The 12,677-nt window shown below is 41.5% G+C and overlaps 1 protein-coding gene across 5 annotated transcripts in view; it reads right to left on the reverse strand.

Annotated features, from left to right (window-relative positions):
* LOC145347622 (rho GTPase-activating protein 29-like) overlaps positions 1 to 12,677 on the reverse strand; it is a 115,464-nt gene that overhangs the window by 36,832 nt on the left and 65,955 nt on the right. For 4 of the 5 annotated variants that reach the window (XM_080195260.1, XM_080195257.1, XM_080195258.1 and 1 more), the window contains 6 exons: positions 12,507 to 12,587; positions 12,168 to 12,356; positions 11,648 to 11,785; positions 11,331 to 11,521; positions 9,068 to 9,243; positions 3,373 to 3,498 (listed from right to left, as the gene is read on the reverse strand). In XM_080195260.1, coding sequence (XP_080051386.1) covers positions 3,373 to 3,498; positions 9,068 to 9,243; positions 11,331 to 11,521; positions 11,648 to 11,785; positions 12,168 to 12,356; positions 12,507 to 12,587 — 901 coding nt within the window. The remainder of the gene's footprint in view (positions 1 to 3,372; positions 3,499 to 9,067; positions 9,244 to 11,330; positions 11,522 to 11,647; positions 11,786 to 12,167; positions 12,357 to 12,506; positions 12,588 to 12,677) is intronic. The other variant, XM_080195259.1, reaches the window with a different exon arrangement.

Below are 12,677 nucleotides of genomic sequence, written 5' to 3' on the forward strand. Positions count from 1 at the left end.
TGGCATTTACTACCAAATAAACCTGTTGGACTTTAACCTGGTGTTGTGATACATTTCCAAGTCAGGACAGTGAGTGGCTTGGAGCAGAACCTCCAAGTGGTGGTGTTCCCAGGTATCTGCTGTTTTGTCTTGCGAGATAGTGGAAATTGAGAGTTTGGAAGGAACCTTGATGGGCTCCTGCAATGCAGCTTGTAGATGATTCACAGTTGCCACTGCTTGTCAGTGCAGGAGGGATTGAATGTTTGAAGAAGGGGTAGCAATCAAGCAGGCTGCTTTGTCCTGGATGGGGTCAAACTTCTTGACTGTTGCTGTACTTATCCAGCCAATGGTGAGTATTCCGTTACACTCTTGATGTGTGCCTTGGTGCACAGACTTTCAGGGGTCAAAAGGTGAATTACTCCCCACAGGATTCCTAGCTTTTGACTTGCTCTGGTAGCTACAGTATTTACTTGGTTAGTCCAATTCAGTTTCTGGTCAATAGTAACCCCTTCTGATGGTGTATTAGGGCTTATCCAGGAATGGTGATGGTGGTGTTTGGGACATTATCTGTAAGGTACGATTCCGTGAGTATGACTATGTCAGGCTGTTGCTTATCTAGTTGCAAGCCCCCAGAAGTTAGGAAGGAGGACTTTGAAGATTGACAAGGCTGGGTTTACCATTGCCTTTGTTGATGTTGAGTCTATCTGGTTCTATTCCTTTGCATTTTATTTTGTAGTGTTTGAATACAACCAGTGGCTAGGCCATTTAAGAATCAACCACTTTGCTGTGGGTCTGGAGTCAGAACAATTGTTTCATAATCATTATTAGACTTTTAATTCCTGATGTTTTATTGCATTTAAATTCCACCATCTGCTGTGGTAGGATTCGAACTTCAGACTATTACTCTGGATTGCTGGATTACTGGTCAAGTGACAATAGCACTGTGTCCCTACCTCCCCTATTTGCAAATCTTTAGATAACGAAGCAGTCCTTGCTTAAATGCAGCAAGACCAAGACAATAACTGATGAGTGGCAAGTAACATCCACACCATATAATTACCCAGCAATGATAATCTCTGACAAGAGATTACCTACCCACCTCCACCTGACATTCAATGGCATCACAATCATTGAGTCCCCCACTATCAGCAGACTGAACAGGGCATGGGGTTGGTGGGGAAGGTGGTGATAAACATTCACCTGAACCTTAGCTGAACCAGCCACATGAATATTGTTACAAGAGCACATCAGAGGCTGTATATTCTGCAGCAAGTAACTTGATGCCCAACTCCACAGACTTTCCACTACTTACAAAGTACAAGTGATGGAAACACTCTCCATTTGCATGATGAGTGCAATTCCCAACAATATTCAAGAAACTTGACATCATCCTGAATTGACACTCAATCCACCATGGTAGCATTTATTCCCTTCACTATCAATGTAACGTGCCTGCAGTGCATACCATTTGCAAGATGTCTGCAGTCTCTTCTCCACCACCACTACCACTCCGCCCCCCCGGCAAACCTTTACCACTTGGAAACAAATGGAAAGTAGCTTGGAAGTGATAGTATTCCTGCCCATGTCACAAACGGTCCTGACTTTGAAATATACTGCCATTCCTTCTTTGTCCCCAAATTAAAATCCCATAACTCTCTTTATAAAAACAATGTGGGAGTATACCTAGCACACAGGCTGCAGTTGGTCAAAATGATGGCTTACCATCACCTTCTTGAAGGCAATTAGGGATCAGCAGTACACTTTGGCCTCATCAGCAATGCTCACATCATGTGAAAAGTTTTAAAAAGACGCAGGATAACCTAAACAATGATTTCAAAGCTTTGTTCCTGCTCCCTTTCTGATGATGGGACCCAAACAGCAATTTCTTGAATTGGCTGTTTTTTTGAATTCAACACTGAGGTCATACGCTTTTCCCAATTTCCTGTCTCTCCACTCCGTGTGTGCAGGATTTCTACTTCATAATTTCTCAGCTAATTATTTTGATTGTGTTATGCATCGTATTGGCAAAGAATAGATGCAAGTATGTAGCAGATATCCTTTCCTTAAAGAGCTAACTGACAAATATAAAAGGCTCTATAAATGCTTGTCTCATAATTTACTGGTGGAAGAACGTTAATGCATTGGCGGTACCAGCAGCTCTGACACAGCCCAGCTTCACAGTTGACAAGCTACAATTGCATTTAAAGTGAATTCAAGCGCCCTGAAAGTGTGTGCAAGACTGGAAAGAAAACTACTGTCTTGGAACAACAGAGGTTGAGAGGCAACCTGATAGAAGTCTACAAGATTATAAGAGGCATGGACAGATAGTCAGAAACTTTTTCCTCAGGTGAAAGAGTAATTACTAGGGGCATAGGTTTAAGATGCGAGGGGCAAGATTTAAAGGAGATATGTGAAGCAGATTTTTTTTTTCACACAGGAAGTATAGGGTGCCTGGAACTTGTTGCCGGGGGAGGTAGTCGAAATGGATACAGTGGTGACGGTTAAGGGGCGTCTTGACAAACATGAATAAGATGGGAACAAAGAGATATGGTCCCCGGAAGGATATGGGGTTTTAGTTCAGTTGAGCAGCATGGTTGGTGAAGGCTTGAAGGGCTGAAGGGCCTGTTCCTATTCTGTAATTTTCTTTGTTCTAAATGACCTTGGCTTAAGAGATTTTAATGAAAATTCAGACACATTATCCGGTTACAAATGGTGAGGGAGTGGGGGGAGAAGCGAGAGAGCGAGAGAGAGGCAGAGGGAGAGAAAAAGTACATGAGAAATAATGGTGGGGAGGGAGATTGGCGGGAAAAGAATAGAAAATCATAGCTTGCCTGATCCTGATTCTTACGTGTTCAAGTGCAATTTTAGCAAGAGCTCAAGATGGTGGTCATGTGCAGAATACTAACTGATACTATTTTACCACGTATAATCAATTGACAAGTGCAATATCCGATTAGTGGCCCAATTAACATTAACCGAACATAGATGAAAATTAAACCCAACACTCTCACTAGTTGTATTGCTCAATGCACTTATCAACTGAATATTGAGGAAGACATTTCCTCCAAATTTTGAGAGTCTAGTAACTAAGGAAATGATTCATGATCAAGCTGTTGTATTAGCGTTATTCTCCATGGAGAATAACGCTAATACAACAAGGAGACATGCAACCATTCCACCTATTCATGAGATATTGTAACATCCTATACTCAAGTCTTCCAACCATTTGAAACAAATTGATAAAATCTGAATTAACAAATAGCAGACTGCCTTTACTAGTGAATGGATAAACTAATGGATTAAAATATAGTGTGCCTGAAGGATTATCTAAAACCAAGCAACTTTAGATCACCCAGAATAGAATAATTGCAATAAAAGCTTCTGGTTACACACCTGGACTAGCAGAGGGTGAATCCATGGATCGCGACTCACTGCTTCCTCCTCCACTTTCTGAATCACTATACATACCACTCCCCTGGGTGCCCAAGGGCCAAACTCTAAATGGCCCATGATTTCGGACTGTTACAACAAAAACAATGAAGTATTGGTAATGTTAACTGATAATATTGCCTGATGAAGTCATGTCTATGACACCATCAATCATTTCAAATAAGCAGGCAGCAAAATGACAAACCAAAGATAAACTATTTCCCATGGAATAGTAAAACTGAAGGAAATGCTTAATGGCAGAGCATAGGAAAATGCACATAAGAACATAAGAACATAAGAAATAGGAGCAGGAGTAGGCCATCTAGCCCTTCGAGCCTGCCCCGCCATTCAATAAGATCATGGCTGATCTGTTGTGGCTCAGTTCCACTTTCCCGCCCTCTCCCCATAACCCTTAATCCCCTCTCTTATCAAGAACCCATCAACCCGCTTCTTAAATTGATATGCACAATTGATTTTTTATTCTGCTAAACCTTACAGAATGATGTTTGTTAATTGGACCTTGAGTTGAAGTTGACATGCAATTCCACTTTGGACACTTCCATGTCGATTAGTGATTAAACAAAAGGGGTACCAGTAGCGATGAGGGAGTAGTACATTAGTAGAGGAGATCTGAGCTCAGATGAAGCAAAAATCCATGGGATAATTTAATCAGGAAATTTACAAAATAGGATTACATATACACAGTCTTAGGTGTAACAACTTTATTTGTAAAACTAAAATACAAGCGATATGGTCTAAATCTGGCAATCTAGCACAAGTTCATTTGGGCATTTTTATTTCTTAAGATGATTCTGCACCAAGGGAAAATTTAAATCAATGAGGTATATTTTAATGATCCAGTGACTAACCATTGGGAACGCATTGCAAACGGGTGTGCATATGCAGCTCACTGGCTCTGGTCCAGTGACCAATGGAGCCTTGAGACACACAGGAAATGTAGAATAGGGTAGGAGAGAGGAGTCAAGGGCTGGAGCAGCCCATGTATTCTTGTGGAGCTCAGAGAAGCACGCGTGCTGCTTTCCATTCCACAAAATAATTTTAATATTTACCCTTTTCTCTTCCGTTGTATCATTTGTTATTCAATTACTGTTGTCTCATTTGTTATTAAATAAGTAGTGTCCATGGGTGGACCCTTCACTCAATAGGAAATAGGCTCCGACATAACTTCAGGACACCAATTTAAATAACATAAAAACATAAGAAATAGGAGCAGGAGTAGGCCATCTAGCCCTTCGAGCCTGTCCTGCCATTCAATAAGATCATGGCTGATCTGAAGTGGATCAGTTCCACCTTCCCACTCTCCCCCCATAACCCTTAATTCCCTCGTCTATCAAAAACCTGTCTACCCGTGACTTAAATGTATTTAGCGAAGTAACCTCCACCACTTCAACGGGCAGAGAATTCCAGAGATTCACCACCCTTTGAGTGAAGAAGTTCCTCCTCAACTCCGATCTAACTGCCCCTGCCCCCCTTATCTTGAGGCTGTGCCCTCTAGTTCTGCTATCCTTTCTAAGCGGGAAGAATCTCTCTACCTCTACCCTATCCATCCCCTTCATTATCTTATACGTCTCTATAAGATCCCCCCTCATCCTCCTAAACTCCAACGAGTGCAGGCCCAGTCTATTTAGTCTCTCTTCATAGTCCAACCCCCTCATCTCCGGTATCAGCCTAGTGAACCTCCTCTGCACTCCCTCCAAAGGCCAATATATCCTTCCTCAAGTGCAGCGACCAAAACTGCACACAGTACTCCAGTTGCGGCCTCACCAGTAACCCTGTACAGTTGCAGCAAGACCTCCCTACTTTTATATTCTATCCCCCTCACTATAAAGGCCAACATTCCATTAGTCTTCTTGATCACCTGCTGCACCTGCAGACTGGGTTTTCGCAACTCGTGCACAAGGATCCCCAGGTCCCTCTGCACCGTAGCATGCTGCAGCTTTTCGCCTTTTAAATAATAATCCCTCCTACATAAAATGAGACTCCTGCTCTTTTCAGGTGGGCCCCCAGCAGAGAGCAGGAACTAAGCATATCACCTCCATTATAACCTTGTTATTGCTCATTTTCTGTTGATGTAAAAAGAGTTAAAATCTCTGTCAAATGATTTGGTCTCAGAAGTCCAATGGAAACTGATTATATTTCTAAGTGATACCATATTGAATATGGCTGTAATAAATAGGCAAGGTAACTCAGAAGTTGGATATAAACATACAAGTGGCAGGAACAACTGACACTGATTCACTGTACAAATTTTGAAGTAATAGGAAGTATTAATGAGGAAAGGAGACAGCACAAGAAGCCAGCCCTCTGATGCATTCTGGACCTTCCAAGCTATCTCGGCAAATGGAGTATTCAAACTACAATTAATTTTGAAGTAGCATATCTTTGTTTTATCTTTCCCTGTGATAGAAGCACGAATATATGCCTAAGAAAGGCTACACAGGAATAGACCTGTAATAGTGAAAGATACAATGTAGATGTCAAAGGTTTCTTAGAAACAGACAATGGATAGAATATTGGAATTCTAAGTAATGACATCTAAAAGCAACATATGGCTGCCAGCCATATACTGGTCATTTTACTGGCCATTTAAATCATTAGCTGCTTCCACAGAAGTTTTGGTAGGCCAGGAGTACAAAACCAGAGGTATACTGGTTAGACTAGGTAAGAGTAGGTCTGAACTTTGTGGACATGGTTGAATGGCCAGGCTCCCCCTTTGGATCTGGACCCTAGACATCTTTGGGAAAGGGTTAGAATCATAGAATCCTACTGTGCAGAAAGAGACCATTTGGCCCATTGAGTCTGCACCAACCACAATCCCACCGAGGCTCTATTCCCATATCCCTACATATTTACCCACTAATCCCTTTAACCTATGCATCCTGGGACACTAAGGGGCAATTTAGAATGGCCAGTTAACCTAGCCCGCATTTCTGGGAGGAAACTGGAGCACCCAGAGGAAACCCATGTAGACACAGGGAGAATGTGCAAACTCCACATAGGCACAGTGACCCGAGCTGGGATTCAAAACCAGGACCCTGGAGCTGTGAAGCAGCAGGGCTAACCAATGTGCTACCCTGCCGCCCATGTTAGGGTTAAATTTTGTGGAGGTCAGGTGCCCTTTAGATCAGGATTCCTATGCGGTAGGTCAGGTGCCCTTCAGAAGTGTAAAAAGTAGGCAAAATGTGCATAAAATGTATTACTGTCAAGTTCACTGCAATGATAACAGACCTGTCAAATCAACTGTAAAGCTGCTCAAAGCACCTACCAAAGGGAACTGTCAAGGCATTTAAAAATCCTGACCTTCCAAATACCGGCAATATTAACAAAATAGTTGCCACCTATTTCACTTTCTGTTGACATAAACCCGAGGTTCCCATTACTGAATTACTGCATGACTGATTTCATAACCATCCATTAACGTAGCAAAGTGCCTGCTATTTCAGTTTGATTGACAGCTACAATGGCTACAGAATCTTTAATGTGGGGCTATGAATGCCAATATTTGATTTTTTTAAGGCTTTATATACTTGAAAGAATGTAAATTTGGTATAATTTTTTTGAGTGTTTTTTCAATATAGTTTGTAATAGGCATTAAAAACAAAACATGATTTGCTGCTCTAGCCTTCACCTCACCCCCATATACTCACAATGCCACCTCATATCCTCCATGTCAACCTATGTCCCCCCAGCCTCTGCAAGGGTCCTGAGGTCTGCCCATGGTAGACACTAGGTGAGTTGGTATGGTAGGTGCAAGGGTAAAGATGGTGGGGAATAGGTTGGCATTAGGACTATGATGTCTATGAAGGGGTGGATGGAAGTGCACTGGGGCCATAAACAGCATGAGGAGTGGGTGGGGAGGCATTGGTTGGCATGGAGGGTATGAGGTGGCATTGGGAGTGTGTGGAGGCTGGAGCAGTAATTAATGTTTTATTCTTCCGCTGAGCCGGTCTCGACACCCAGCAGCTTCCTCAATTCTTCCCGAATCACCTACTCTGACTTCTAATCCAGCTCAAACCTTGGACAGAAAATCTGATCGCTGGGTAGCCATTTTTAAAGGTCAGGTTTGTGGAGGTCTGAAAACTTTCCAGAGTCTGCTCACCCAACTCAGCAATGTAAAATCTTGGCCTAAGAGTCCCTAACCCTCTTCCTAAATGCAAGACTGAGAGTCTGCCTCCACCCATCATCTTGCTTACTTAGCAAAAAATTGTCTGGTTTGTAGATACAGGAAATGATGGGGTAATGGAGTGGAGCATGGTTTTGGGCAAACACTAAGCTCTGATTAGTTAAGTTTAAGCTGCACTGCCTATTTAGACCATGTCTAGTGCAGGATGCCATCATGATTATGTGGCTAAAGCCAGTATTAGTAATGGTCAGATGGAGGATAGTTAGGGGGCTGATTGACAATTAAAATTGTGTGCCATTTTGGTGGATAACACTTCAATTCATGACCTCTCCTAACCAACGATCCACCAAAGCTGCACAGCAACTTAAAACCTTCCGCGCAGGTCATGTATAGATGACTCCTTCCAAGACAAAAAATACTAAATGGCTCATACACTTAAGTAACTCAGCTGTGCACAGAAAAGAAATTAGAGGGCATGTTGTCCCTAAGGATAAGGAGTTGAACAGGAGTAAGTAAACAAGTTCTTGCTGAGAAAGTCAAATATTAATTCAAGGTATATCAGTTTTCACTCTATTTGTTGCTGGAACTTTTAATAGGACTGCTAAAGGTTTCAATATGACTTTTGAAATTTATCAAGAGACCTTCTTGGCATTTTGCCAAGTCTTCAACAATATATTAACTTTTAATCTGGAAAGTTCCTGAATAACTTCACTTATGAGTTGTGGTTACTTGCATAATAGAAATCACCAGAGTAAAAAACATTTTTGGTAACCAGCATCTTACTAGTGCTCCCCCTTAGTCTGCAAGGAGAATGAAAGCGAACCAAGTAGAACAGCACTGACTGCTGCAGGAAAGAGGGTCAGGAGGATGAATGGATACGCGGGGGCATTAAAAGAAAAAAAATTGCAATGTGAGAATTTATTGCCCATCCCTAATTGCCTTCAGTTAGATGGTGACCACTGCCTTCTTGAACTACTGCAGTCTGTGTGGTGTAGGTATACCCACATTGCTTAGTGCTTCACCACTGTAGGCGCAGGACCAGACCTTCTCCTGTCCCCCACCAGGGCCTCCTGTGCCATGTTCAGGAACTTGTGTTTTCTCTCATTCAGTCTGATCCATCCTGAAACTTGCCCTGTGAATCAGCCAATCCATTGCAGTGGATTTCAGTGGAAGTGGATGCAATGAAGCATTTATATTCCCCCATGAAAATTGCATCTAAACTATAATGGGTGTTAAACCTGCAAGTATATGATTTAGTACCTCCAGGCAAATTCAAATTACAGTACTTAGCAATGGAGAGCAGTTTTGTGCTAAACCAGACTTTTGAATAGACAAGTCCAATTAACAAAACACTCCTTCACCAAATAATCTCCTGAATATGTAAAAATCAATCCAATGAAAACCTGTAACTGGAAAAAATTAATTATCTTCTGCAACTCTCCAAAACATTTCATCAGGCAACTAAATGTGTTGAGAACATAGTAGAACATGAGAAAAATAATCCACTTCAATTACCTTGTAGATCAGTGCTATTATTTGATGGTTTCTCTCCATTATTATTGGATCTAATATGAAGGAGATTTTCAACATCAAGTGACTGAAGAGGAAGATCACCTGAGGTACCCGAAGTCTGTGACAAATTTCCCTGTGATGAATGGGGGCTATTTGTTGCTCTTTTAAGAAATGGAAGCCTGCAGAGGAAAAAAAAAAGCAAATGCAAAAGGAAATATGCTGACATCATTTTGCTACAATCAACCTTTTCGTAGAGGTTTGGAAGTGGGGAAGAAATTGGGGGAGGGGGGAATATCACTGGTGGGAAGTCTCAGTTCATCCCCAATATGATGTAAAGCAGAGATGAGAGGCCAGGATTTTGCAGAGTCATGGCAATGGGACCGGGAAGTCCCACCTCCATTTCTGACAGTTCACTGGTTGCTGAAAGGGCAGGGTGTGACTCACACAAGGGAAACTCAAAATCAGCAAGGCCATTTGAATTTAGCTTAGAGTTCGAATAGGCCTCATTTTCACTACAGCAAGGGCCTTACCCTGCAGTGTGAAAGTCACATTCTTACAGAGATTAAGTGCTTGTGAAGGGTGGATAAGGTGTGCAGAACTATCATGCTCCCAAGCTATTTAAAACTTTGAAATAGAATTCTTCTTGTATCGATGAGAGCTGAAAAATCAGTTCTTGCGCTTTATTGTTGACAATGTCGCAAGGACCATCATTAGATCATTATTCATGTTGGTTACATTCTGCAACCTACAATTACCTCAGCAAGGGGTTTCAATACTCAGTTTGATTGCCAGCTCAAAGGGGTTATTAAACGATGAGCTGTCTTTGATGTGGGATTTGCTTGTTTTGGTAAGGGAATAAGTATTTGAGAGAATTTAAATGTTTTGAGCAGACTTCAATGAAGGGGAATGTTTGTGTATTGTAGGGACAGTTGTAATAGATACTTAGATCTTTATTTTATTTATCATGACATGGGTTCCCATAATGCATACTGGGTAAGTTGGCATGGAGGTGGTGGTTGGGGGCACAAATTAACTGGAGGGTAGCAAATGTTACCTGTGAGAGTTAGCACAGATGGGAGATGGGACTGCATGGGGAGTATGATGGAATGTGAGGGGTGAGGGCTAGCTAATATTTAATAAATAACTTGAATGAGTTCCAGACAACCGGGGTGAACTTTTAACCAGCTCACTTTGGCACTCAGCAGCTCATGTGGTCATCTCCATTATGCATGGTGGGATTCTATCCTGTACCCACCCTCCAAAGTGAAAGCCTTGATCCCACTCCCCATCCCCCAACCCCAGGGGTGGGGGGGGATTTGTTGAGCAACCTGTGTTAGCAGTGAAAATCCAGACCTAATAATTTAAATGAGAACTTTTGCAGGGGTGTGAGTTGGAGACTGCAAGCAAATACCTACATTACGTATCTCTGCTTCAGAAGGTCTATTTGTTACAACCATAGAATCCCTACAGTACAGATGAAGGCCACTTGGCCCATTGAGGCCTGAACTGACTCTCTGAAAGAACATTTTACACAGGCCCATTCCAGCGCCTAATTCCTGTAACCTTGCATATATCCCATGGCTAATCCACCCAATCCACATGTCCCTGGGCACTAAGGGGTAATTTAGCATGGCCAATCCACCTAAGCTGCACATCTTTGGACGTGGAAGGAAAACCAGAGCACCGGAGGAAATATGAGGAGAACGCGCAAGTTCCACACAGTCACCCAAAGCTGGAATTGAACCGGGACGCTGGCGCTGTGAGGTAACAGTGCTAAGCACTGTGCCATCATGCCACCCACTACCTATTGCACCATTGTTCCACTTTTGCAAGTAGGCCCTTCCCCAGCTGGCAGCAGGTTGGCACAGTGGTTAGCACTGCTGTCTCAGTGCCAAGGACCCAAGATTGATTCCCGGCTTGAGTCACTGTATGTGGAGTTTGCACGTTCTCCCAGTGTCTGCATAGGTTTCCTCTAAGTGTTCCAGTTTCCTCCTATAGTCTGAAAGATGTGCTGATTAGGAGCACTGATGTTAGTGTACCCGAACAGGCAGCGGAGTGTGGTGACTAGGGGATTTGCACAATAGCTTCGTTGCAGTGTTAATGTAAGCCTACTTGTGACACTATTAAACAAACATAAACAATGCACAGTTTAAAAAATATACACATTTCTTTCAAGGGATATGGGTAGCAGCATTTGTTGCCTATCCCTAATTTTCTTTGAACTCAGTGACTTAAAAGGCTATTTCAGAGAGTAATTAATACTTACTCTCCACTTGATGAAACTGAAAACGGAAATAAATATGGCTCCATTGGGACTTCCTCCTTTGGCAAACTTTTAACAAATTCTGAATACTGTTGTCCTGGCTCATATAGCTTGGTATTTTCACAAAGAGATTGATAGTTTACAGGAAGGGAGACCACTTGGGCATGCTGCATCTGAAACAGGTTAACTGTCACCTGAAAGAATCATAATTATAATTATTGAAATATTTTCTGCAACTTAAATGTCCATGTTTTTATAAGTAATAAAGTGATTTAGCATGTTAAAACTATGCAGGCATGATTTTCAGAACACGGTCTTACCGATTTTAAGGTGAGATCACACTGGTAGACTAATTCGCGGAGTTGTGTCAGTATATCACTCTTGATGTTTTCCATATTGCTTCTTTTTTCATTAGCGTCCAGTATAGAAGCTTTGAAATGTTCTTCAGCTTCCTCAGCCTGCAAAACACAATTTCAAAACTATAAATTCTGCATGGATCCAGTCATTATTGCCCTAATGTCAAAAGTAACAACCTTTAAGACAAAAATGGAAGTGATTTTTGCAACAACTTTTAAACTAAAGTGGATCTATTTACATTGGGAATGTTTGGGTGAAACCTTCATTCTACATGTCAGAATGACTATAGCATAATTTTTAATTATCAAACTAATAAGTTTGTTAATGCTGTCAGGTTAAGCAAATTCTGAAGCACATAATTCAGATTCTGTCTATAACCTTAAATTGAGTTATGCATCATTCTTAAAGGAACTACAAAATAAATGCTTGCTTTTACCCTGGGAGAAAACACCCTGTAGGTTTTAATATGCCTTAAAAAGTTACTTTTTGTAGAGCATCTTCTTCCAGTTTTCTTTTTTTTTCAAGATGTCTGTTATAATTTCCAGTTGGTCCACTGCTTGAAGTCAATTGTTCTTCTTCAGCTCGAATTGTAGAAGACCTTGCCTTTTCATATTCTTCTTGGCGTTGAATGTACAATAGATTTGCCTTCCTATGGGATGTTTCTGCCTCATGCTGTCAAGTACATAAAAGGATTTTAATACTTATTGGACAGGCGCTTTGAAAAAAAAAGGGAATAAATCAGAAAGCAGCAGATTAAGTTTTAAAATTCATATTTATGGAAAGGTTAGAGCTCATCTTAAGAGAGCACATCGGACATCGTACCATTTTCCTTTGCTCTCGCTGCCACTGCTCTTTAATTTCTTTACGCTGCTTATCCAGTTCGTTTCTTCGCAACAGAAGTGGCTGCAAAACCATTTAACAAAGGTGCCATTTTATACCATAGTTGACAACTTTTTGATTTTTAAGAAGTTAATATATTATGGATTCAGATGA

Source organism: Carcharhinus amblyrhynchos, chromosome 9 (genome assembly GCF_965287045.1).
Source record: "Carcharhinus amblyrhynchos chromosome 9, sCarAmb.v2.hapA, whole genome shotgun sequence".
Lineage (NCBI taxonomy): Eukaryota > Metazoa > Chordata > Chondrichthyes > Carcharhiniformes > Carcharhinidae > Carcharhinus > Carcharhinus amblyrhynchos.